The 27,137-nt window shown below is 41.7% G+C and overlaps 1 protein-coding gene across 1 annotated transcript; it reads right to left on the reverse strand.

Moving 5' to 3' along the window:
• Window positions 1-279: 279 nt before the first annotated feature.
• itga2.2 (integrin, alpha 2 (CD49B, alpha 2 subunit of VLA-2 receptor), tandem duplicate 2) lies at window positions 280-20,075 on the reverse strand. Its single transcript, XM_030370708.1, has 30 exons — window positions 19,937-20,075; window positions 18,692-18,815; window positions 18,035-18,144; window positions 17,598-17,689; window positions 17,319-17,433; window positions 15,449-15,576; window positions 15,202-15,350; window positions 14,775-14,925; window positions 13,244-13,409; window positions 12,935-13,011; window positions 12,454-12,592; window positions 11,971-12,116; window positions 10,802-10,945; window positions 10,199-10,402; window positions 9,667-9,797; window positions 9,342-9,505; window positions 9,026-9,177; window positions 8,507-8,617; window positions 7,940-8,025; window positions 5,376-5,514; window positions 4,911-5,003; window positions 4,712-4,788; window positions 4,539-4,622; window positions 4,183-4,285; window positions 3,862-3,972; window positions 3,506-3,616; window positions 3,190-3,303; window positions 2,765-2,854; window positions 2,273-2,389; window positions 280-1,570 (listed from the first exon to the last, which is right to left on the reverse strand). Exons 1-30 carry the CDS (start codon window positions 19,980-19,982, stop codon window positions 1,478-1,480), a joined length of 3,567 nt encoding a protein of 1,188 aa, XP_030226568.1. The 5' UTR covers window positions 19,983-20,075; the 3' UTR covers window positions 280-1,477.
• Window positions 20,076-27,137: the final 7,062 nt, after the last annotated feature.

A 27,137-nucleotide genomic window follows, 5' to 3' on the forward strand; every position in this document is an offset into this window, starting at 1 on the left:
TGAAATGATAAAATACCTAATCCTAGACTTGATAATATGGAGCATGGAGCATATTAGGAGCAGTCAACTAAAAGTGAAGAATGAATTGCTAGAACTTAGTATTACGTCTGTACTCCACTGACATCTAGTGGAGAGGCCATACAAACGAGGCCGCAGATTACTGCAGTGTGGCTGGATTTTGATAGATGCATGATCCAATCGATCAGACAAGCTATTCCAATTGATAAATAATGCCAAATGTTTGCAATTTTTGCCAACATCTTGAAAAGTGGAAGGTGGTGCTTAAGTATTCAGTTATTTATTATACATTTAAAAATATTTAAAACAATTCACATCAGATTTTTGGGAGATAATTCCAGTTTGAAATAGAAAACTGCACACAATTGAACAAAATGAAGCAATTTAACAATTGTTTTCATTGTCTCTACATGAGATTAGCTCACCTCCATTTTGCAAATATTGCATAATAACAAAAACACCCAAATGGTGAGGCTACTTTGGACACCAAGAGAGCTGTATTGGCTGCAGTTTCTTAAAGAAGTACAGAGTTTACTGTTGTTGGCCCCTTGCAGTTCAATATGTGAATTAAAAGAAAAAGTTAGATTTACAAAACTTGGGTCAGCTAATAATGTTACAACTTAAATAATTTTAAGAGTTGAGGGGAACAACCATTATACATTGAAAGAAAAATTCTCTCAACTCTCAACACATTATCATGTTATTATGCTGTAGAATTCAACAATATTTACAAAAATATTTAGCAGAACATTCCAAACCTGTACCTTTAATTAAAAATGTAAAAAAAGGAAAAAATAATAATAAAAAAGGTCGTAAAATACATTTTCTCAATGCAGAAATACTCGACTATACAATACTTTCTCAATTAAAAATACTTGCAGACTTGGTTAACAGTAGTCGCAAGCTATTGCACACAAATATATTCACTTTGTAAAAATATTCGTTATTCCCCATTTGCAGCTGTGTGCCGTGTGTATTTTATCTTTTTTTTTTTTTTAAAGCTATACTATCTTAATGTTAGTTTTGATACATTGGTTCTATGCACTTTTCTGATGGTATGCCATTTGGTTATGCATAGATTTTTTAAACTGACTAGTATTCTGCCTAAAGTTGAATAAATGCATCTAAATCCCTGTAATTTTGACGTGAAAAAAAATCGAACACAATTGTTTGACCAAAATAACAAAAAAACATACACCTTGAAAATCAAGTGCTTTGCATCAATGTAACAACATACAATCAAGATGAAAGACCGCTACAATGAACAGCAGTTCATCCACAGATCTGGAGCATCCTTCAGCCCCGCAGACATGTCGACAGAACCCTCATGTTTACCACTGGTTTGCCTCGAATCCAATTGTACAACGTTCCTTTATTAAGCCTTTGTCTTGGCTACATGTACCACACAACCTGTGGGGAGCTCCGATGGAATCCAACCCAGAACGTGTTCTCCGTCGTCTCACAGGTCTCCCTCATCTTCTGGTGCGTTGAGTTCCATCTCCTCAGCCGCATCCGTTTGCATCTTCTTGTATTTCCTTTTAAAGAAGCCAAACTAGGGAAGTAAACAAAGATAATTGATTGGATTAAAAGTGTTTGGATAAAGTCGGGATGCCTAAAACCAAACCGTAACAACAAACCCTAACCCCATCTCTTATTGCCAAACCCTCACCCTAAACCAAACCCTTACAACAAACCTAACACCATCTCTTATTGCCAACCCCTAATCCTAAAACCAAACCCTAACTTTAAAACCAAACCCTAACCCTAAAACCAAAACCTAAACCTAAACCCAATCAAACAATCCTTGACAATTATTAGGTTCAGTGTTTTTTTTCTGCTACTGTGATAAGGCATTTAAAAACGTAAGGTAAGTCAAGGTTGGACCATAAATAATTTTGCCTGAACAATTTGCAAATGCAAATGAGTCTGGATCTCTCTGTTCATTTTCGATTCAAGGAGCATTATCAACAGGGACAGACCAATCAGCGCAACGAAACGTGTGACACATTAGCGGCAGCCGAAAATGCCTCACGACCCTCCCATATACGTATCAACCCCACCCCATATCATTCAAACGGTTGTGATTTGCCCTCCCCGGGTCAGGTCAGCTGGAAAGTCGGTCTGAATGGGAGGGGGGTCAGATACATTTACCAGAGCAGATTTTTTTTGTCTGATTCACAAGCTCTAATGAATTGATATACATTATCCAAACAAAAAAAATACAGATTTTGGGAGAGCATTCATAAATACCCACCTTCCACATCAGACCAACAGCAAGTGCAAGCAGCAGTAGCCCTCCTATAATACTGCCCACTATGACCCCGATAGGAACATCAGCAATCTCTCCGGGTTTACTGACCGTTACTGTCACCTAGTGGTAGAAAAGGAGAAGACAGGAGAAAAGCGAGATATTTGTTTTATTTGGTGATTGTTTGGTTCACTTTTAAATAATTAATTACTCTCTCAAATGAGTAACATGAGGAAACAACATCAACATGCATCAGATGAAAACTTAATTGACCATAACATTATTCATTGCATGAATTAGGATACAGGGAACATGCTTTTGAGCGAACAAAATAACACTGTCTACACACTATGTCGACTGTCTTTCATAAATTAAACCGAGAACAAACTTAACTCGATTATATTTTGTTGCATAATTTTTTTAACCTTATTTCACCAATAGTTTAAAAACAATGTCATTTGCATTTGATTAACGAAAAAGAATCCAATTTGGTCTTACTGATAACTTCCTGTGTTTGATGAGGAGGAGATCGGGCTGGGAGCTCTCAATCTCTACCATAGAGGTCAGGTCAACAGTCTGGAACGTAGCCTGTGTGAAACAGGATGTTCGTTCAAACATGTGTATGTTAACACAGAGTATATACATATTCATATACACACACACACACACACACACACACACACACACACACACACACACACACACACACACACACACACACACACACACACACACACACACACACACACACACACACACGAACACACATACATACACACACATACATATGCACACATATATATATATTATGTGTATAAAATAAAAATATCCAAATATATCCTATATAATACTTATAATGTCCTTATTATATATAATTCTAATCATAGAATAATAAATAACTATTGATTATTACATATATTTACATAAGAAAATGTGCCACTCCAAATCCTTGTTGTCACGTTGACATAGTAGTGGTTTTTGGGCTCCAAGTCTTTCAGGATGCACTTGACAACGTGGCAGTTAGTCTCTTCACAGGCCTGTAAGTCATCAAGTCATTCATTTTATTTAAAATCATCAGGCACCAACATTCACGTTTTCTATACCAACTTAAAGAAGGTGTAATATAAATCCACACAGAGGTATTATCCTTAAGAGGGTGTCATTTTAACCAACATGGTTGGACCATCCTTACGAAGGTGTCATTTAATCCAACATGGTTGGACCATGCAGCGGACCTACCATCCCTGTGTGGTCCCTCAGAGTCTCCTTGGTGAAGGAGACTTTGTTGGGTTTCCCCCCGATTTTCAGCGGGTCGACGAGTTCCCTGGAATCACAGCTGGTGGAACCTCCCTGTGTGGGTCCAGACTGGGTTAGGTCATGCTACAGTTAACTTCACAATTCACTCAACCTCCCCGAAACCTAAAACCACCTGATCATGGATCTTCTCTTGTGTGCAAACACAAAAGCATTCTTCCATTGGAATGACAAATGGAAGCGTTAATTCCCATATATAAATAGGGATCTGATATATATAACATGAATACATGCATAAGGACTTACACGGACAAGGAAACTATAGAAGTACTGTTACTCACTGCTTGTGTCTTCAAGCCGGTGATATAGAGCACTGGATTTCCAGCTTTGGTTGTCATGGGAATAGCTATTGTCAGGTACAGCAGGTTCACAGGGAAATTATCTGTTGAGATCTGTGTGCACAAGGGACAGAATGTGTCTGTTTAAAACCTGTGTAAAGTAAGAGAGTGCTAGTTTGTTTAAAGGGGAAATATTATGCCACCAGGTGTGAGTGTGATTAGCCATAACAAGCCGTTTTGAAAATGTGCAATTTGTAATGGCTAATCACACTCCCACCTGGTGGTATAATATGTCCCCTTTAAGAGAAGATCTGCTGACCGTACCTTGACAGAGAATTGAAACTCAGGGCCGATGTCATTGAGGGACTTCAGCTCAGTTTGCACAGCAGTGGTTTGGTTTACAACGTAGAAATTGATATTTGACTGCCTGGAAATTTACAAAATACAAATGAAGATGTTATTTAGATGTTAGTAATTTGCCGTCATACAATATTGGCTGAAAAAGTTTTCAAGTTTACTTTTATTTATTTACCTTATTTATTTAAATATTTTAAATATTCACTCACAATCACTCGATCAATTATTTAATAGTCATAATTATATCGTAAATAATAATTGAGTATAATTAATGATGTATAATAAAAAAAAAAATTGACAGGATTTTTTGGGGGTTTAATCACCTGGACAAAGTAAGTCCAGCATCATACTGGAGAGATATTGATATGTCTTTTTTGTTGTCTGAAGGTCTGTCTTCCTTACTGTCACTGTAAACAAACAGAAGACGTAATTAATTCCCTATTCCCCCAAACTACGACAAAGAACTATAGACAATAGTAGGTCAATGATGGCGTACCTTTTCACTTCAAAGATCACCTCTGCTTGCCTATGTAATTCGTCAAGGTTGAAGTCAAAATGAATCAGAAATTGTACCTGGGGCAAACAATATGAAGCCGTGTATTATTAGGAAGCCATAACACAAGAATATTTGACGTCAATAAAAACAAACTCTTTAAGTCACATACATTTTAAACGTAATAGTTTCTTGTTCGTACCTCTTGGCCAGTTTTTAAAGCGGGGTATCCTACTTGGCAAGCAACAAGCATCTCTTGTGTTGTGGAGGTACAGATAACAGACGTACCGTCCTTCTGGGAATCCACAAACAAAGAACGTTTGGTTTTAGAATAGTTTAGCAGAGTTATGGCAACCATGAATCACTTTTAAATTTGTGGTATATTTGTACTTTTGTAATTGATAACTGCAGATTAAATTATTTTTTTATCAGAAATACTTTTAATTATTTATGACAAGATTGCATAGACTACTATGTTGATGACTACAGAAGGACATATTACCATGTTTAAAACAAAAAACTATCGGTTCACTGGCCCTTTAGGAGTTGGATAAAGGTGGATATACAGTACTAATTCAGATTAGTTCATTCCTTTCCACTTTTACAGGAAATGCAACAGTATCCTGGTATTGGTTGTTGAAGCGTTGTGCATCGTATTGTAACTCACTGGGCTGGAGGCGAAGGCGTAGAAGAGGCTGCTTGAGTACTTGACCAGCAGCTGTGTGTTATAGGCGTTCTCCAGCTTGTTCTTCACAGCCACCTCAAACGACACTCGTTTGTTGTAGCTGACCAACATCGGGCCCGAACTGAAACCATAAGACCTCACATTATAGTGTCTGTATTTTACATTGAAAGTCTCATAAATCGGACTTCAGATTTAGAACTACAGTCTGATTGCAGACAGGTTGCATCCGGTTTTTCTCTTTCTTTCACTTCATATTTGTTTCAACCAATCATGTTGCTGGAGGCAAGGATAAAAAAGGGTGTTATTGTGGAAAAACGTACTTGGCTAGCAGGAGTAAACTGTAAAGAAGTGGCAACACCGTCTAGACTGGCCACTGTAAAAATACACAATATTTGTGTATACATAATCCACTCCTGAAAGCCTCATCTACTCGCAGAAATTAGTCTTCTGATGATGAACACCTCCATAACCGGGCTCTGGAACTCCCTCCCCCACACATAAAACAGTCAGACCCCATTACAACCTTCAAGTCACAACTCAAAACTCACCTGTTCAAACTCGCACACAACGTCTAACTGATCACTGTCTTGTTTGTTTGTTTTGTTTCCACAATGTCTTGTTTTTAACGATTTATGAGGATTTTCTGCGCTGTAAGGTGACCTTGGGTGCCTTGAAAGGCGCCTCTAAATTAAATGTATTATTATTTATTATTATCTATAACCAGACAGAAAACAAGGCATCACTCCGCCCCATGCAGTCTCTGGTTTCTTTCCCAGGCTCTGTGCCGTGTACCGCAAGAAGTTCTGCTATAACATACAAGGACTGTTGGACCTCAGATGATGCATGTAAAAAAAATATTTACAGTCATGCTATCACATTTTATTTTCAACTCCAACACAGCACCTCACAAACACTCATCTCCCTCTTACCAACCCATAACATGCCCCAAGTGCGAGTCACTAGATCTGTCTCCATGGCCCTCCACCCAGTGCCCGCTTTCAATAGCGGCTATGGACAGAGGTCCTTCATCCATACTTTCACCAAAGTCTGGAATGGCATTCCCAATCACATTAGAGTATTACAATCCATCACACAGTTCAAAAAAAGCATATAAACTGTTACTCCTTACCACATACACTTGCAAACACTGACTTAGATCACTCTCTATGCTCAGTCTGCTGTCCGTATGATTGTCCTACTGATGTCTGACGTGCTATGTCCCTGTTATGTGTTGCATGTAAATGTGACGTGTGATGTGCCTTGTCCCTGTTACATGTTACATGTGCTGCAGAACAGGAACCCGCTGGAAATCATTTATTTTACTGAGACAGGCCCGTTTTATATTGTAACTTTGTTACTTCTAATACTTTCCTGTATAATAAATAAAAAGAAAGAAAGAATCAGTATTAACAAAGTGTCAGATTTCTGTCCAACTGTCTGTCTTGAACATGGCATGACCCTGCTTACATGAGAAATTCAGACGACGACATATCTCGTCTGCATTTGAATGTAGCGTGCACCATCTCTGGAGGTGGTTTTGAATGGTTGTGTGCTGTTGGTGTTATTTATCTGGAAAGTAAAATGTGTTTACTTTCCTATGCACTCTTTCCTTCAAGACTTAAACTCATAACCAATAGGAAGAACATGTTCAAGTCCCGCCAGTGCTAATAAATCCACCACTTAAAGACTCCCACCACAACTAAAACCCCAAGCCTTATTTGCACACAATATAATGGTCCGACTGGTCGGCTTGGTGCAGACGTTACGTGAAGTTGATTTTAATCATTAAAACCGTAAGAATTTAATCAATTTCAGATTGAACAGTTTATATGTTTGTCTTGTATTCACTGTGGTCATATGAAGTCTGACTTGTTTATGGTTTTATTTAAGAGTCTCAATCATAAAGTTTCTTTTTTTAAGAGTCACTGTACACATCTGATGCTTTGATTCTAAGTTCACAAGGTCATCCCAACCCAACCATTTATTAACCCGAGTGGTTAAAATACAAAGGCAACCGCTGGGACTAAACTCACTGTCATAAATTCACAGCTAAGGCAGACCACAATCCAACATAGCCAATGAATAATATTTCCCTAGTGAATGTCAAACAGGGTGTGACACTATTGGCCCAATCACACATATTGCCACATTGCTGGAAGAAACTCGACCAATTATCTTGCTTGTTTAAACCGAATGATAAAAAAAGATCCCAATGTAATAATATTCAGAAAAAGAGAACTAGGGTCCATATAACACATTTTAAATGTTAAATAAATGTTTAAACTAGGTGCATAATCATGTACCTCTGACCTACAAGGACATTGCACCCAACAAATAACAGTAATCTCTTACAATCATGCCTGTGCTTCAAATACCCAGACTTTTACTTTGAAAAGCAAAGTTCCCGACATCGTATAGAAGAGATTGTTGACTCATTGGTCCTATCACAACAAGCCAGGACAAGCCTTGGCTACACTTCTCATGGGGGGAGGGTAACAGTGTTAAGAGTGAGCAGCAGGTCGCGGACGGACCCAGGTATGACTCACCTTGGCACTTCTGGCCCCCTCTTCACACTCAGCGACAGATCGCTCACACACACCTTGTCCGAACCGCACTCTTTTAAGAAGGGGATCTCCAACCGGAAAGAGGGAATGAAGTTTAGAATTGAGAAAAAAGAAAGAAAAACTATTTGTTAGTTTCCTTTGTGTGTGTAACAAAACAGAATAACTTCTTCACGATCTACATTAAAAAGCAAGAGAAACATGGCAGTTTTGTTGTTATCAGTTGGGCGCCCAAAACCGAAGGAGTGTGTGTGTGTTTGTGTGTGTGTCTAGGAGGGGGGGGGACTTCCTTGCGCCTACGGTCTGGGAGTTAGCCTTTGATGTGTGAACCTAGTAATCGAGACAATGAGTAACTTGGATGAACACACGTTCTGCGCAGCGCTGCTATGGCGACACAGGGCAACTTATCAGGATTGCAAAAGAGAGGGGCCATACTTCCGCATAAACTGAATGGGTGAGGAGAGGGGTTCGTCGATGACTCCTACAATCAGTTAGAAGGAAGAGCGATGACTAAGACCAACAAGGATGTCGTCTCCTGTGGTGCAGACTTACAAAGAACTCCCACGCACTGGGGGAGAACACGTCCAGCACGGGGTTGGAGTGTTTCTGCCGGAGAGCGACGTCCACCCGTAGACTGATGGAGTTCACAAAGTCGGGGGTGTCCTGTGTGGGCATTACAGCGGAGGAGACAGAAGGGAGAATGAATGACTATAATAATGCATTGGGTTTGAAGAACTTTTCAAGGTATACCTGCATATAGAATGTATAAAGGCAGGCGGTTGGGTGTATGAAAGACAACAACACAATAGCAGAAAATGGTCCAAAAATAATCCTTAAAATGTGTGAAATTATCAAATATATATTTTTGTTGATACGCTTATTCCTGGAAACATACTTTTTTTCTTTTGCATTTGTGAAAAGCATCCCAGTTATTTATTCTAGGATATTAATTATAGATTAATGTGACCACACACAAAACCACAGAGAGCATACAGAATGATGCAGTTGGTTGGCGCCAAGCAGTTTGTGCCTACATTGTGGCACAATGAACAATGTGGAGGACGTACATACCTGTACAAGGACTTGGTAGTCTTGACATACAGGATCTTTTAATACTTTGACATCCCTAGAAAGCAGACGGTCGTTCGACAGCGTGAACAGACCCCGAGACGTCACATGTGAAGACTGCAAGTCAGCGTCCAGAGTCAAGTTGTAGGACAAATCTGAACAACAATAGAAAATACACAACACACAACGGTGAACCGTTTTTAATTAAATATATTGTGTGTCATTCAACAAATGGGCTAATTTAAAGCAACAGCAAAGGTCACAGACAGACAGATATGAATTGTGTTTAATATGATGTGAAATCGGTGTCGCAATTTACCGATGGGTCCAATCGGGTTCTTGGGTCTGAAGACAGCCGTGAAACATATCTTGGTGCTGAAACAGGACACCTTTCGTCCGCTGATAAGACAAGGCTTACTGAGAATACTGATCTTATCAGGGGTGAAGCTGGCTTTGGCCGTGACTGTAGCGAGACCACAGGACCTGAAGACCAAAAAACACACCCACACACACGACAAACACACACAAACACACACACAGGCACGCAGTTGTAAAGCGTCTTAAGAGTGGTCGATTATAAATAGGTTGTTATTCTTAGTCAGCATCCTGTTGTGTCATGACGTCTGGGTGCTTGATAGACTAACCAGAGTTGCACCACCTTCCCGTACGCCCCGACCGAGACGTCCGGGATGGTGTCGTCGTTCAGATCTCCGTGGCCGTCGATGGACCTCCCGAAATACTGCAGCTTGGGGTCCAGCTCGGAGCCAAGGATTCTCTGGCGGGGTAGAAGGGAAACGGCATTTTCACACTAATTGGATGAAAGTCATGCCACCAACCTCCTATTTCAACTGTAAATATATGCTCAGCTTAGACGAATCTTAACAACAGACCGCACCCCCCCTCCCCCGAATAAAGTGGACATGCTATCTTAGTGTGGTATTGAACATGTTGTGGTGTCTCTATCGTAGCCACTGCTCGCTTCCCTCTTGCGTCCGACCTGCGGTCTCCAACCTGTTGTAGTGTCTCTTTTGGATTGACTGCTACCCTCTTCCAGCGTCCGACCTGCGGTCTCCAACCTGTTGTAGTGTCTCTTTTGGATTGACTGCTACCCTCTTCCAGCGTCCGACCTGCGGTCTCCAACCTGTTGTAGTGTCTCTACTGTGTTGAGCGTCCCACCTGTGAGAAGGCCTTGTTCAGGGTCTTGTGCTGCCCGTTGTAGACGTACAGGACGCCCCTGTGTTGGTCCTCCAGCGGCGCTCCCACCACCACGTCGCTGAACCCGTCCAGGTCCAGGTCCGGGACGGCCGAGATCGCCATCCCGAAGCGGGAATTCTCCGAGGCCGAAGGCCCGCTGAGGAAGCCATGCTCGTTCAGTATTCCCTTTAGAGCAAGAGTGAGAGTGAGAGTAAATACACTTTAAAGCGTCCTTTTATTGTATTGCTAACCATTTATTGTACAAACTTAACCGACCTAAAAAGCTCTTTTGACTAAAAAAATAATTGTGAGAGAAAGACAGAGAGGGAGAGAGTTCTGGCAGTGTGCTCTGACAATCCTATGGTTGTGTGTCGGCAGAAGTTTGGTGGCCCCCACTCACATGTTCCGACGCGCCCATGGTCAAACTAATTGGGATGTTAATGCCATCATAACATCCCCATCTGCATCCTTATTATGCTCACCTGTAGAGGGGGCCTTATACGCAATCTGTGTCTCAGACAGCATAGCATAGAAGGGCCACCTTTAAAGGCACGCGTAAAAAAGTCCAGAGCGCAGCGTGCTTACCTTGGTGATGGAGAAGAGGTAGACCCGGCCTTGCTCCTTCTTCAGCTCGCTCATGAACATGGGCGCTCCCACCAGCAGGAGGTCCGACGTGCGGTCCCCGTCCACGTCCAGCGAGCACAGGGCGCTGCCGAAGTAGGAGCCGATCTGAAACACGCGGGAAAGCCTGCGGGTTGACTCATCGACATCAGCAGCAGCATTGAGACTTCATGCATGTTTCAGAAGCACTCTCATGGACTCCATTGAAAGGCCCCTCCCGAGAGACTGCTTGGTACATGTGAAGTGAGAGGTCTTTGCCCGTGAAATACATTTTCCATGTTGCACTTAAGCCCCTGGCACTTTTGTTCAGCGGTTGTGGTTGTGAATTGTTGTATGTTGTCTTTCAACGGGCGCTCAGCCAAAGTACATTCTCGGCCGCTGTGGTTTGGCCGATTCCCTTTTGTCATCTGATGGAGTGCTAGTGATGACTACCGTACAAGACGTTACAGCATACAACATCAGCAGATAAGAATTCCCCAGATCAGCACTCGTAGGATGCGGGGAATGCCAATAAAACAAGACCACTCATGTGCGGCCCGTAGCGCTGACATCGGAACGTTGACGATGAGGATCTTAAGATAGAAAGACATTTAGGCAACGTCGTCTATAAAATAAAAATAAAAAGTCGTGCCAGCAAAATAAGTGTGTAACAGCAGGATATTCCGGTAAGAGGATGGGGGCGCTAAATGAGTGATACCACAGCATTACTTGGCTTCTCGAGCGAAGTCACGTAATGTTTTTTTGGGACACGCTGAAAAGTTTAAAGTTTTAATTGATTAAGCAACGAAAAAAGTCTCAAACAAGGCATCATTGTGCCGCTGCACGTATACAAATAGGATACATGATTAGACACTCAGTCGACGACGAGCCGGACGTATCAGATTCCACTCCACAAAGCCTGGCCGAGAACAGCCCTGCCTCCCTGGACGACCTCGTGACTGCTCCTCCCATCCGTCCCCTCAAAGAGTTCCACGGTGAAACGCGACAGCAGCACATTCCAGAGAGCCGGCAGAGCGGGTAGCTTCCGGCTAATGGGGCAGCGCAGCGTGCCACTGACCCGTAGCCAACCCCTGCCCAAACACCACCCACACACCCCCCCCCCCCCCCCCAACCTACTCCTATTGACAGCATACCTGCTTCCCTCTCTCCGTGTCCACCACGGTGGCCCTCTTCTGCCTGTTGACGGTGTACACCACCACCTGTCCGGAGTGGTTGGAGCGGGGTGCGCCCGCCACAAAGTACACCCGGTCTCCGTCGCTGAGGCTGGTCACCGCGTAGCCTAGGAGTGTAACCATGGAAACGTTGGCCAAGTGGACTCAACTGCACTGAATAACAGGCGTCGAGATCGACTGCTGAAAGACCATGTTAATAGCGGTGTTTGGGACATTCAATATTTAACCTTATTTGCACCTTATTTGTCCGACGTTACTTAAGGGGGTGTATTGTTTTAACTAACTAATTAAGTTTAATTGCAGACAGATCTAAGAATTTCGGAAGTGAACTCAAGGTACTTTATAGGAAGTAAACGAACTAACCAATCTAACTGAGCTAAAAACAATACGCTCAGTGTCTGATGAGGAAGTTCATAAAGAGGTGAATGGTGTGCTACTGCATACCCAGTAAGGAGCTGTGGTTCCTGTCTTGAAGGGTTTTCTCAAAGGCGGAAAAGGGCAAGATATCTGCTCTGGAATCAGTTTTGTGTACGACAGTGCCGCTCCATGCATACGCCCCCACCGCTCCCAGCATCAACACGTTCTAGAGTAGGTCAGGGTGGAGAACAATAAATACCATACCTATACAGACAGTTTATTACAGTACAGTACATGTGTTCCAGCATTCCTGGGGTCCTAGTGAACTTAAAGGCACAGAGACACATGAAGAAGACAATAGAGGGTCACATTTTGGAACATTTCTCAGCGCTATCAAAAGAGCCAATACTAATGTTTAGAAAGGCAAATTTTCAAATTTGAAGAATATCTAAAAACATTAAGGGCTTGTCTCCATGCGGCCTCTTTTCTAAAACTTGGAAATGTTGCACACTAAACAAGAAAAAAACATGTAATATATAGGAAGGTTTACAAGTCGTTGCCACGGTACCTGTTTAGGTGTGTAGTGAGCGCTGAACCCAACCTGGGACATCTCCATCTGGAAATTGTCCCCGCCTTTCCCAGTGCCTTGTGGGTAAAAAGGGGGACAGGGTTGTGTCAGCAGGGAAATATTTCAGGAATATGAGAGATGCTAGATTTCCCCAAAAGGCCTGAATGCCACTGTGTCTCTCATGAGTTTCCTCTTGGGATTCAGCACAATGGGAGGCTTGTTTCCACATGCCTAGGTCAAATGGCATTTTTTGGTCAAAGACAATTACATGCATATATAATGACAGGAAGGGGGAGGTTAAAGTGTTACCCTCTATGTTGAAGATACGGTTTCCCAGGGCCCCAGCAATCTTCGAAAGTGCTGCCTCTTCAGACACATTGAAGAAGAAATTCTCCACAGGTAAACTGGCAATTGACTTGATTTCAGCAATCAAGTTTTTTGTGTCAATGTTGTTTCTTATGTAGTAGCCAAGTACCTACAACACGGAAAGAAAAGATGAAGAAAGAGCAGAAATCAGTACACACCTAAAGGACCTCCAGTTATCATCATCTTTACATTAAATCAAAGTAATGAAAGAAAATAACCCTTTCATTCCCGTCTATAGCTAAAGGTGAATGACTCCTGGCTGAAAGGGGTTTGAAATCAAATACCCATAGTCTAGCTGTAAGCGTCATTGAGCACCTTTCTTCCTTCCTTCTCGTTAATGGCATGTATATAAATGAATATTCACTTATTAATATAATTCCTTTTTCAATGCTAAATGACGAAATAGTGTTGGTCATGTATACAGGGACATGGTTGTTTCTGATTGAACCAGCAGTGCAAACAGATTCAGGGCCCTATATTGCATCTGGCGCAATTGACTTTCTACACTGACGCATGTGTCGTTGCTAGTTTGCAACTGGCGCAGAACGTTCTTTTCCCACCACCGCCACGCGCCTGTAAATTAGGGAATGATGAATAAGTTGTGCTTTTAAATCAATGCATCTGCAAACACTGTACAGATAACACATATTTTCTTGACACAGACATCGTGTACATGCCTATAACTTTTAGGATTGATGAGTATTTGATCAAGAGAAAACATTGTTTTACCGCGAGTGAGTGTTAAAAAGAATGAATGAATGCGGGCGCGCGTGAGTGTATGTGTAAAATAATGAATGAAAGCGGGCGCGCGTGTGTGCGTCCATCTGTTTAAACACACGCAAACTAAACACGTAACGCACAATACAGTCCATGGCAATGTATATTAACTGGGGGACACATGCATATTAGGAACACAAGTCGATAACGATAATGCATACAATACTGGTAAGAAGCGATGTTTGTTAATGTATTGCGTATATCATTAAATAGAACCAGTTACGGCATTTCATATGTGTGTTAAGTTTTCTTTGCCGAAATTTATTTGAGGACTCAGTGATTCTGAAGTTGTGGAAGAAAACGCTATTCCATGGGTGAATTAGGCCATATTATTTTGCCATAAACTGAGCCGTTTGAAGTTTGAAATTCATGTAGTCATGCATCTGTCTCATCGGAGACTGCAGACGCGCTGTCAAAATATCAACTCGTCAGATTCAAATGCGCTCATGGCTCTTAAAGGGGATGGGAGATGGCACTCTCATTGGTTTATTGCACGTCGTTACGCTCAAACCACACCTGAGGGTAATTAGGCTACTTCAGACCTACCCTTTTTAGATTTGCGCCAGGCGCAAGAGTCGTTTATAGACTTCAATCCGACAATCAGTCAATCTTACTGTTATCTGAATGCAGACGGCTTCAGAATGGAGGCGTTTACAACGGCCGAGCAAGAGCCCGGTCTACGGGGTTCACGACTTACAGCGATGGCAAAGCGGGTGATTCCTAGTTTCTCACACTCTTCAATGGCGTTGGCTCTTAATTCCTCGTCGTGGGACTCGCCGTCGGTGACCACCACCATCACCTTGGCGGCCCCCGGACGGGCCCCGCTCGCCGGATCGAAGCCCTGCTTGCTGAGGGAGAGAATGGATTTTGGTTCCTGGTTTCCATGTGCAGACCGTTGCTTTTCCCTCCCCACAGCTTTATACATTGGCACTCATTGATGTGTGACAAAAATGACATTATAGTGTCATTTCTTGAAACTCAAGTCGTACAATCGATAGTTCTCCCTTTGATTTGAGAGTTCATACGAGCATTAGAATTATGAGGTATCAGTCATCCGACTCTTTCATACGTTCTTTTGATTGTGTACCCATGATTTCACGTCATAGAAGCCAGGAGAAGCCAACCTTGCGTATTTGATGGCTTCAAAGGTGTTGGTGCGGTCTCCAAACATCTGACGGATATTGGTAACTGCAGCAAGGAGACGTTCTTTGGTTCTGTGCTCCTTCAGTCGGAATTCAAATTGGGGAGTCACCCCATATTGAATGACACTGACCTGAAAGGGTGGACGAACCACTGGGTGTAAATAGGCAAAAATGCACGACCCGTAAAATGAATATAGAAATAAAATGTTGTTAGGGAAAATAATCCGACCTGTGTGCTTTGAGGACCGATGTCCAAGGCAGGAATTAGTTTCTCAAGGAACATATTCATTGGTTCCCATGGATAAATGCTGTTGGAACCATCCAAAACGATCACAATGTCCATAGGACCCCCGCAAGCTACAGATGGAAAGACAGGTAGATAAAATCATGATATGAGCGCGATCGTAGATGAGATGTACACCTTTGACCTCGTGCACATCTCGATTTTTCTATATGGTATAGTTTATTCATTTGATACTTATTGAAAGGCCACTTGCAGTTAAAGGGTATTTTGTACTTGGTAAGATACCAGAAAAGAATCCTTGTATGTGCAAACTCACAGGGCAATAAAGCCTTCTGATTCTGATGAACTGACAATAGTAACATGGACACTAGGGATGTGCAGTGACACCACTATCTGTATCTGATTGTTTTGACCATCAATATTATGTCTATCTGTATATGTTTGACCATCAATGTTAGCTGTATCTGTTTATGTTGGACCATCAATGTAATCTGTATCTGTTTATGTTGGACCATCAATGTCACCTGTATCTGAATATGTGGTACCATCAATATTATCTGTATACTATGGTGGACCATCAATGTAATCTGTATCTGAATATGTGGTACCATCAATATTATCTGTATCTGTAAATGTTTGACCATCAATGTAATCTGTATCTGTTTAAGTTTGGACCCTCAATATTATCTGTATTTATATATGCTTGACCATCAGCATTATCTGTATCTGTATCTGAATTTGTGATCATCAATATTATCTGTATTAAAAGACAAAGTGCCTATACATGAGTGGTGGTAGGGTCCCTTAGCATGGCATTGGATGCAAACAGGGGGGGCGTGACAGCTCAACCAAAGGACCCACAACAGATGTGTGTGGTGGGCATAACGAGGAAGCAGCAGTAGAGACTACTGTCTGTTGGAACCTCCCCCAGGGAATGGTAACTGGCAGCTGGCCGCCAGTCAATATCGTCGACCAGAGTGTGTTATAAGTGTAACTTATTTGCAATTTGGAAGTAGCGTGAGAAGTAAGATGCGTCATGGTGTTGGCTAAGCCGAGACCTGACCATCATTTAAACCCACATTTGCAACAGGTTGCTGCAGTATCATTCTTTAGAGACAGTCACCCACCATTTTTTCTTTCCATCCTTATTCAACAATATACTGGACTTTATATTTATTTACATTGTTTTAAATATATATACATATATATTGGACTTAATATACATAAATACTTAACAATATTTGGAAACCCACCTTCCCTTTACTAAGGGACATTGAACAGTAATTTAGGAATAGTAACTCAAACACTAACCACTTGTGTATACACAAGTACAATTTGTCTATTTTGTTTCACAATCCGAAGTTCAACATTCACTTCGGCTCTCGCCTCTCACTGTCTCAGACTGTCATGTGAGAAGCGACACTATATATGTGCTATGCCAAATTAAGGATGTTTGTATTTCTGATGCTAGGTTACAAGAAGTGCCAGGCGATGATCAGTGGGGCATTATAAACAATTTCCTTGCTGCAATGACGTAATTTCCCGCAACTTTGGTTATAAATGTATTTATATATAAATGTAACTACAGATGTAAATAAGCCTCTATTTCGACACTTCACCATTGAAGTGTCAACTAAAATGTTGATTGACGTTGTTGTGTCCCTGATGAACCTCAAATCAAATCAAATAAATAAACAACCCACTTTCGGTGAAGGCCAAACTGGGCCTTGAGCTTCGGCCCTGGCCGACACCATGGTGAGTTTGTGTACCAAGTGCTGACTACGGTTTGTCCTTTGACAAATCTTTTCCTTACTCACCCATGTTTAAGCATTCATAGCATTAAAGGTGGTCTTACGCTGGACAGCAGGGGAGAAGGGGGGCTGGGCTCTGAAGAGCGGACTGAGTTCTGCACACACTCCTGGGTAGTAGTCCTGACTGCCACAGCGCTGAGCCCAGAGTGGACCACACGTCTGTTACACAGACCCTCGGGAGAGAGTACACATGTAAGGTGGAAACATCTTAGGGTATTGTAGCATCCAATATCTTTGGATATTTGGGAAAATTCCCCTCACACAAACATTCAAGTACACAGACACGCACGCACACACACATACACCCACACACACAGACTTACCAACAAACCCTTTGTTTCTGGCATCCGGGTAAGAGTCAAACCCAGACTCATGTTTGTGTCAACGTTCCTCACATTTGGAATAATCATGTCATCTGAGGGCAGTGAAAGACGTTGTGCGTTCAACATTTATTGCAGAGTTTGTTTTGCCACACATAATAAGCTCATAATTTATGCTGTCTAATTGAGGGTCGTGCCTTTAAATGTAGGATTTTACTGGCTGGCTACTTGCTACTTTAGTGGCTGTCTTAACCACTGTCTGACTAAAATCAGACCAATATTAACCCGGTTAGGCTTTGGAGGTTGGCCTATCTCTAATAAACTCACAGAGCACTCAATAACTTCTTTCTTGCAATGACTGTGAGCTTTGAGAAAATAACCCGATGTGCAATAATTGGTACGGACTGAGGTGAGTTTAGTATACAGCAGGTTCTGCTCACCATGCAGCCGGAGCTCGTCACAGCTGGTGCTGGGACCTGAGACAGGACACTTATAAACATCCCCTTTCCTGTTTCTGGTGAATCCACCCCAAGGGGCACCCACCAACAGCCTGATGGAGAGAGTGAAGGGGAAGTAGAGGGAGAGAGGGAGGCAGGGAGGGAGTGTTGTTGACAGAATTAGTAATGATGTCTTAAGAAAATTGTACACGTTTATTACTTCCTTCTTTCTAAACTTGACAATCTAGTGGAAGACTTTAGCTAGGAAATGTACAGATGTATGAATGTGTCTTTTCGACTTCATTATGAATCACTCCCTACGTATGCATCTGACTGAACTCTAGGAAGTGGAATAGGATGTGGCATTGTTTGGTATTTCTAGTGGGTAGGATTAGGGGAATTTGAATTTCACTGGCCTCAGGAACAAATCCCCAAGTTGCTTTAACAGGCCATTGACATTGTCATATATGACATTTTCTGATAAAATATCAGTATACAATGATTGTTCTCATTGGCATGACATGCATTATAGCATCGATGAAAATAAAGACCTTCGGTCATCCAACAGTAGGCGATAACATCAATTAACAAAATGTTATAAATCTTCAATAACTATTTTTTACATACATCGGTGACATTGAGATAAACTTGGATTCATACCATTTCCCTTGATGGTTTTTAAACTGTTGGACAGTGTAGCCAAACTCTTCTTCCACGCGTCCGCTGAAAATCTTGGGATCCGCCGTGCCAATGTTGAATGACTGAGTGCTGCAGATCCTGTCAACTAAAGAAAAGAGTCAATGCTTTGACACTGTAGGGGTATTGAAATCATTATCCGACGATAATCGCATCCTCCTCATAACTGACCGTTATAATGAGCCTATCCATAAGGGATCGATCCCTAAAGTGTGAGAAATAACGATAGGGGGAAGAACATTTGGTGTATTGGATCTATTATTTTTAATCTAAATGTCAAATGAACATGTAGGCTGCCGCGGAGGTGGCGACACAAGTAGGCCAAATAGCCCTCTGTCATGAGTTTGGTTTTCTTTGGGGAAGCTTTAGCGATTAAATAGCTTTGGGATTTTGTCAGACCACCAAGAAACAGACCCACAAGCTTAAAACGTTGTTTGTACGGGCTATAAACAATTGATCATAGGCAAAATCCAAAGTTGATAGACAACTGGTTGCCCTCAGGGCACGGAATTCTCCCCAGTGCGTGTGTGCTGCTGCACCATCATTACCAGCACCATCATTGCTTTGCGCAAGCTGCAACATGCCTGGTTCGCCTGCACAACTGTGTTTTAAAAGGATAAATCACTGGTATGCGAATGGCCGATGGATTCGGAAGAACTTTGATTGAGAAAACTTTTCTCCTGGTAACTTATACCAGGTCGGAAATTTGCACTTTAACACACTGCAAACCACTCCTTCAATAGAATATGACAAACGTTACTCTAACAATTTTACAATGTAGCCTACTTACAAAATGAGTTATTATTACAATTATCTGTTGCAACGTAGGCCTATATTAACAACGACATATAGATAGCAAGTCATAAATGTTGTTAAAACGATATAGATAGAAAGGGTATTTTCTAATTCTAATCCCTCAATCCAGCTAAAGCAAAGATGAAACGTTGGGATACATAACACAATAATCATAACCACACAAAGCATTGCCATACACACTGCCGAGACATGAAATATACAACGCGCTCAATATCCCCACTTGCAGTAAACTCTCTTCTTCAGCAAGGAACGTGATATTTTGTGCATAGGTGCGCCAGACCAACTACCGAATTAACACCACGTCGATGGCTGCATTCTTGGGGCCATCGACGCTCAGAAAACTCCGCAAAGTAAGCTCTTCAAAATAAACTCGTGATCAAGCAGCGTACTTACTTATGACGAGAAGAGCAAAGAATAAATTCGAGGTTATGTCCTCCATCACCAGTCTTTATGTCATGTCTGTGTAAATGTGTGAGAACTGAGAAGCACTTGCTCGAAGTTGTAATCTTGTGCTTGTGGGCGTCGACAGACTCGACACCCGAGAGATGACGTTTGAGCAGACTCACCTTCCTGACTGTGGCGAGACAGAACCCAAGGGATTGGGTTTATCAACAAAAAAAATAATCCTAAATAATAACGAGTTTAGACTACCGGTATTAGAGTTGCATTTTCAGTGTTTACCTATAGGTATGCTACAAGTCACTTATTATATTTTATATATATATATATATATATATATATATATATATATATATATATATATATATATATATATATATATATATAATACACATATATATTTTATTAAAGTAAGCAGCAGCCTACATGATGATGAGGTAGCAGCCTACCTCACTATCACCTATTTCCATTCCTGCTCCTCCAGCATTGTTTAAAATCCGTTTGGTATGCATCACGTTGCATGTCGTAGTAGCCTAGTAGTGACACATGATACATGATGGGGAAATTGAGCAGCGGATTGTTCAGAATAAGTTTGTCCTGATTCTTAACGTAATATCCATGGTTGGTCTCCAAGCAATGGAATAGCCTACTAGACCAAATGCTATGAGGTGGCTGGCATTTTATTTTGCATGTGATAACGGGAATGAACAAGACAAATGTAATAACGGATGGTTTGAGAAGAAGAATCCAAAGTAGGACAACTTGAGGCCAGACTGCATGCCAGCACAGGCCTATACTCGAATACACGATTAAATATTGAGTCATCCCAGCGGGAGAGGCTACCGAATCTGGAATATCATGAAGAGAAATTAATTACTCCAAGAAAAGAATGAAGGTGAAGGAAAGTGTGGCTCTGATGAAGAAGACTCTAGCCTTCACAGAAGCTCCACAGCAATGGAAATGAAGATCGAACAAGAGAGTCAAAACATCACATGGTGTAAAAACAACATGATGAGAGGCACCTTACACTGGGGGTCAGTGTTTGACACACCTTTTATTATTATTTCGGTAGGCTGCAGAAAACTCAATGCCAAAATCATTTCCCCCCTTTGTTTCTCCCGTTGCCACTATAGTGAAATGATTCAGGGGCTTGGAGTCAATACCCATGAGTACGAAGACCTGAATAGTTTAAATAATTCACTGAACGATGGTGAATGGGTGGTGGGATTTTAAAGAAACAACCAAACCCTGGGGTGTTTGTAGGCATAGGCCACCTAGGCGGTAGCCTAGGGCGCCTCCTGCAGGATGGAGAGTGGCAGTTGCCAACCCCCCGACCCCGCCTTTAAAAAATATATATACCCTGGGCGGGCCTTCCGATTCACCTGTAAATGCCAAAGTCCCAGGAACAGTGCATACTTCCGCAATCCACCAGTGCCCAGCGGCCAAGCTTGGTATTGCAGCTGTTTTAGCGGGCTGTGGACGGGTCCCTCGATTCATGGGGCCCAGAAGTAGTTATCCTCGTTCACTCCGATACAAGTGGGGAGCAGGAATGTGTCTCCGGAAAAAATGTCTGGATATCAATCAAAGGCTCATAATTATCTTCATGCCATGTACTAAAAAAAAACTAAAGGGCACACACAACTCATTCGGACTGAAACCTGTGCTTTCCTGCACAACTTCTCTGGCTGCCAACAGGAGCCAAGGCAACCCCTCTTCCCAGTCTACCTTCAACTCAGTACAGTAAGCTCGGAGTACTGATTTTAATTGTTGATGAAATCGCTGCAGTGCACCCTGACTTTGAGGATGATATGCTAAAGGGCACACACAACTCATTCGGACTGAAACCTGTGCTTTCCTGCACAACTTCTCTGGCTGCCAACAGGAGCCAAGGCAACCCCTCTTCCCAGTCTACCTTCAACTCAGTACAGTAAGCTCGGAGTACTGATTTTAATTGTTGATGAAATCGCTGCAGTGCACCCTGACTTTGAGGATGATATGCTGACGATTTATTATGTTTAATATGAAGTTGCTGGAGGACCTGGACAGACAACCGAGATGTGAAATTTGAGCCTTGATCGCTCTGGATTACTTTGGGGATCCCAAACACAGAAATGAACTTGCTAAGGGCTCAAACAACTGACTTGACAGAAATAAAAAAAAATTGTGCAGTGGATAAACAGCCGGATACCTGGTGGCCTGACACATCACAGTCAACAAATATTGAGTGTGTGTGTACACACAATCAATCAACACAATCAATAATCAAATGGTTTACTTATCACAGGTATAGGTTGTAAGGGAGCAGGTGTAATGCACTGATTTGGTTTGCCTGTCACCTGGCAAGTATGAAAAATGTCGCAGTACACATCATAAGTCTTCCTCACCCCCATATGTCCAGCTCCATTATCATGAGCACAGATTGTCTATACTTCACTGGAAGCACAAACTGCTCCACTGAATCCCCAGCCAAATTCTCACCATGAGGGATCTACCTCCTCATCAGCAGATCATGATGGAGAAAATACATTCCAGAGTTGTTTCCCACATTGCGAGAAGGCACGGCCTGGTCAAACAGTTCTTTTATTAAAAGATCATCGTTCTGGTCCTTCACATATTCTGCTCGAGAAACAGACACAAGATCAGTTGGCCACATTAATGCAAATTCGGCATCCTTACCCTCTCCTGAATCAGCCTTTGACACGTCAACACTAGGCAGCACACTCATAGAACGAGTTACTGCGCACACAGGAGACACTGACTGCTCAGGGACCCCAGAACCCTGTGCCCCTACAGGCGATGAAACTCAAAACCCCTGTGAGGTCACCTCAAAAGCTGATGCATCAGGCCAAATACATACTCCTGCAAAATCATTGCCTAAAATAATGTCAACACCATCGACTGGTAATGCTGGAGGCACACCAACCTCCACGTCCCTCTGTCCAAAATTGCAAGACAACCGAACTGTATAAACAGGCACAAAAATAGTGTTCAATCCCATTCGTCTGATTGTAACACAACTCCCTGTGTCCGAGTTTGGAGATAAATGCAAGACCGACTCCCTGATGAAGGTATTTAATGCCCCAGAATCTCTCAAAATTTTGACAGGAACTTTCTCACTGTTGTCAACTAGGGACACAAAGCCATCTGATATAAATGGGGCATACCCTGAAGCAATTTCCGCTGTACACAACATTTTAGTTTGCATCTGATACGGAGAGACAATTTTTATCAGAACTTGATCTTGAGCTACTAAGTGGAACAGCTAACTCAGCAGATGTAGCAGGCCATGTACTAAAACCCTTTTTGGATTTTAGCAAGGGGCACTCATTCTTCCTCTCGCTGGCAATAATTACAAGTTGTAATATGTCCGTTGTTCCCAAATGTGCGTTGCTCTCCCTGTGAAGAACCCCGACTGAAATCGGATTCATCTTTCTCCCCGCCAACTCTGAATGTTAACCGTGGACCTTGCTCTCCAAACGTTTGTGTGTATAGGGCTGTCAAGCGATTAAAATATTTAATCACGATTAATCACATTAATGCCATAGTTAACTCACGATTAATCGTGATTAATCGTATTTTTTTTTTCCATGCTAAATATCCCTTGAATTCTTTGTCCCATTAATTTCTCAATTTTCATGCTCTTATCAACATGGAGAAGTGCATCGGCTTGCCTTGTGCAAATGTTTTTTTATTGATAACAACATTGGCATATACTGATCAAAACAGGACGGTACAAAAAAAAAGCCTATAATGCAATTTAACAATTATTTTTTTGCGTTAATTTGCGTTAATCGCGCCTTAAAAAAATTAACGCCGTTAAAATTGGTTTGCGTTAACGCCGTTAATAACGCTTACCTTAAGGATGCGTTTTATGGTGTCCTTTAGACGAGTGGCTGCAATCTGAAGTTTCAAATAATCCACAATTCACAAAAGCTGATCCTTCGTGCAGCCGTCAAGTAATGCCTCAGAATGAAACCGAACAAATTCCTCTACAATAGAAGCCATACTGCTCCAACAATAGCAACCTGAGCCAACCAAAAAAACAATGTGCTATATTAGGTAGCAATATAAGTACTAGCTTAAAGGAACACTGGAGCTTCCCCTACCCTAGACTAGATAACCCCCAAAAGCTAACTCTCCTCCCTAGTCTTCGTGTGATTACTGGCGGGGGGTATTTACTCACTGTAAACCAGTGGGTTCTGAAAAGCCGCTGCTATGCAGTAACCCTCAGAACACCCTAGACTTGATCCCGAGCATATAGCTCTACCCGCTTTCACTACCACATAAAACAAAAAGGATGCAAACAAACTCTATTAGAGAAAGTTGCCAAGCCTGCCAGGAAAAACTCCAGATATTCCCAAAGCCAAGAACCCATACCAATAGCAGCACCTGTAGATGTACCCCAAACAATCTACCCCAATCCAGACAAATGCTCTAAAACGACCAAACTGTCATGTGTGATACTCCTCCAAAATGTCCAATTTACCAATCCGAACAATTGTTTAAGAGCCCCCACTTGTCACAGCCCGGCTCAAGAGAATGACAAGGAGGAGACCACACATGGTTTTAGTTCAATTAGTCAATTAGTCATTACACTGATCACTCAATCAGGGGGTGCCAGAGGGCTGTCACATTTTATATTATTGTTAATAGTCTAATTAACATTTCAGTAGCGTTGGTACTTAATTTTTCATTTGCTTGTTTAGCATATGTATGACAGTTTACAATGTTGGTGTATTACAACTATTTATGTGTGTAGGCCACTCAAACTTTGTTGCTGGTTGATATGTAACCATTCATTTGTACACAAGTTATTGATTGCATTTTTCGTAAATAGTTAGTTGGAAGGAATCTGTTTCTTAAGCAATAACATTGAACTGTATTTTTTCTAGGCCTACATACATTTACTAAGTTGTTGGTGTTAGCAATCTTTCATATTTATACAGTTCAAAGATCAATAAAGTTATATCTCTTTTTATGTAAACTGCCTGTATGTCCTCTTGATTATAGTATTACAGTGTGTACATTGGTTATCAGCTATCATAAAATGGTGTCCAAATGGCTGCATGTAAGAAATAGGACTTGAACAAAATGTGTTACAATAAGAAAGCTTTTAATACAAAAATCCTCCCACCCCCAATTTTAACAGCACACTTTTTTTTTTTCTTCGCTTTTTTACTTTGGGGGGACAGCTACATACAACGTGGAGAGGAGAGTACGTCCGTTTGATTGGGGCAGAAAAGTGGAAGGGGCAAAGAAAGGTAGGGAAGAAGTAGGGAAATGAATGACCAGCGGGATAAACACAAATGATTACCAAAAAAGGTTTTAATTACTGATTTATCAAATATGCAGAGGAGAGAATCATTGAATAAAGATTAAGGACCTGGATTATATTTTACTGTAAAAACTCAGTTGAATTTACAATTCAGAGTGGGAGAAGGCTGAACTTATTATTATCGCTTCAAGTACGGAAGAGGATTAGGGCCACACATGTAAAAAAAATAAATAAGTTCTGACTTTATTCTCAGAATTCTGAGAAAAAAATCTGAATTCTGACTTTAATCTCAGAATTCTGAGAATAAATTCAGAATTCTGACATTAATCTCAGAATTCTGACATTAAGATAAAAAGTCAGAATTCTGACATTAATCTCAGAATTCAGAGGAAAAAAGTCAGAATTCTGACTTTAATCTCAGAATTCTGTACCCCAAACAATCTACCCCAATCCAGACAAATGCTCCAAAATGCTTTTTTCTCAGAATTCTGAGATTAAAGTCAGAATTCTGACATTAATCTCAGAATTCTGAGAAAAAAGTCAGAATTCTGACATTAATCTCAGAATTCTGACTTTAACCTCAGAATTCGGAGAAAAAAGTCAGAATTCTGACTTTAAAGTCAGAACTACGGGTATCTGTAAGGACCAACCTCCGTGGGAGAGACACTTTGCTTTATGCAGTAGGAGGAAACCTATGGAAAGCCAAGAAGGCCACAATCCGGCCCTAGAATGGCGCGGTAAAAGTGCAAGAATTCCGTACGGAATCCGTACGGAACTAATAGCCGCGGCTATTAGTCATATTGAGATGGCAGTGTGCGAAATACCCGTCAATATTCGGGGATGCCCTCATCCCCAGATTGTTCTCGATATGCAGTAGCCAGCTAGGCCATAACATTACAATATTTCATGGATGCAAGCAAGCCAAGACAATCAATCTATATCTATAGCCTACATGACAACACACACACACACACACACACACACACACACACACACACACACACACACACACACACACACACACACACACACACACACACACACACACACACACACACACACACACACACACACGCACACACGTTAAACACACTGGTAAAGCAATAGGAGCCTGCATTGGCTAAAGTTGTTGGGATGCACGTTGTTTTATAACAGGGAGGGGCAAAGTTGTGCATTACAATGCAAAACACACACACACACACACACACACACACACACACACACACACACACACACACACACACACACACACACACACACACACACACAGACACACACACGCACACACGTTAAACACACTGGTAAAGCAATAGGAGCCTGCATTGGCTAAAGTTGTTGGGATGCACGTTATTTTATAACAGGGAGGGGCAAAGTTGTGCATTACAATGCAAACACGACAATAATTGGCACCGTTCTTGCGCACTCAGAAGAACATGAACTGAATAAATGCCAGGTATATAGCATATCGGTGACGGGCACACAATCAGTGCATTTGCAAATGAGAGCCTGCGGTATGACCGATCTTGTGACATTATTTAACCATCCATCTACAGCTAATACGATCAGACAGATACATCATTGATCACATAAAAGCCCACAACAAGCCCAACATCACCACGGCAGGTGCGCTCTCTCTCGCACATTCACACAATCACTCCAACTTCTCCAACTCCAAGGCAAAGCTGTTTCACTAAGACCACAAACAACCACAACTAACCAGCCTACATCCACAACAATGCACAACAATCAGTTCTATACATTGCGTCTATCTTCTGTTTGGCGCACATGGCTAATTTGCATACTTGCACAGGACTGTCGGCTCCGCTTGTCAAAAAATTAGAACGTATTTGTGAATAAATGCTTTGAATTCTGAATACTGGACTTGGTGAGCTTGGTGAGTTGGCTATGGGACGTGCACTT

Source organism: Gadus morhua, chromosome 11, assembly GCF_902167405.1.
Source record: "Gadus morhua chromosome 11, gadMor3.0, whole genome shotgun sequence".
Lineage (NCBI taxonomy): Eukaryota > Metazoa > Chordata > Actinopteri > Gadiformes > Gadidae > Gadus > Gadus morhua.

Bases quoted from the DNA above. Each gene is read 5' to 3' on its own strand.
- itga2.2 (XM_030370708.1), bottom strand. From the start codon at position 19,982: ATGGAGGACATAACCTCGAATTTATTCTTTGCTCTTCTCGTCATAA. The intron at 5,004-5,375 runs GTGAGTTACAAT...GTGGATTCCCAG, and splicing joins ACGCCTTCGCCTCCAGCCCA to AAGGACGGTACGTCTGTTAT. The intron at 4,623-4,711 runs GTACGCCATCAT...GTTTGTTTACAG, and splicing joins GTGATCTTTGAAGTGAAAAG to TGACAGTAAGGAAGACAGAC.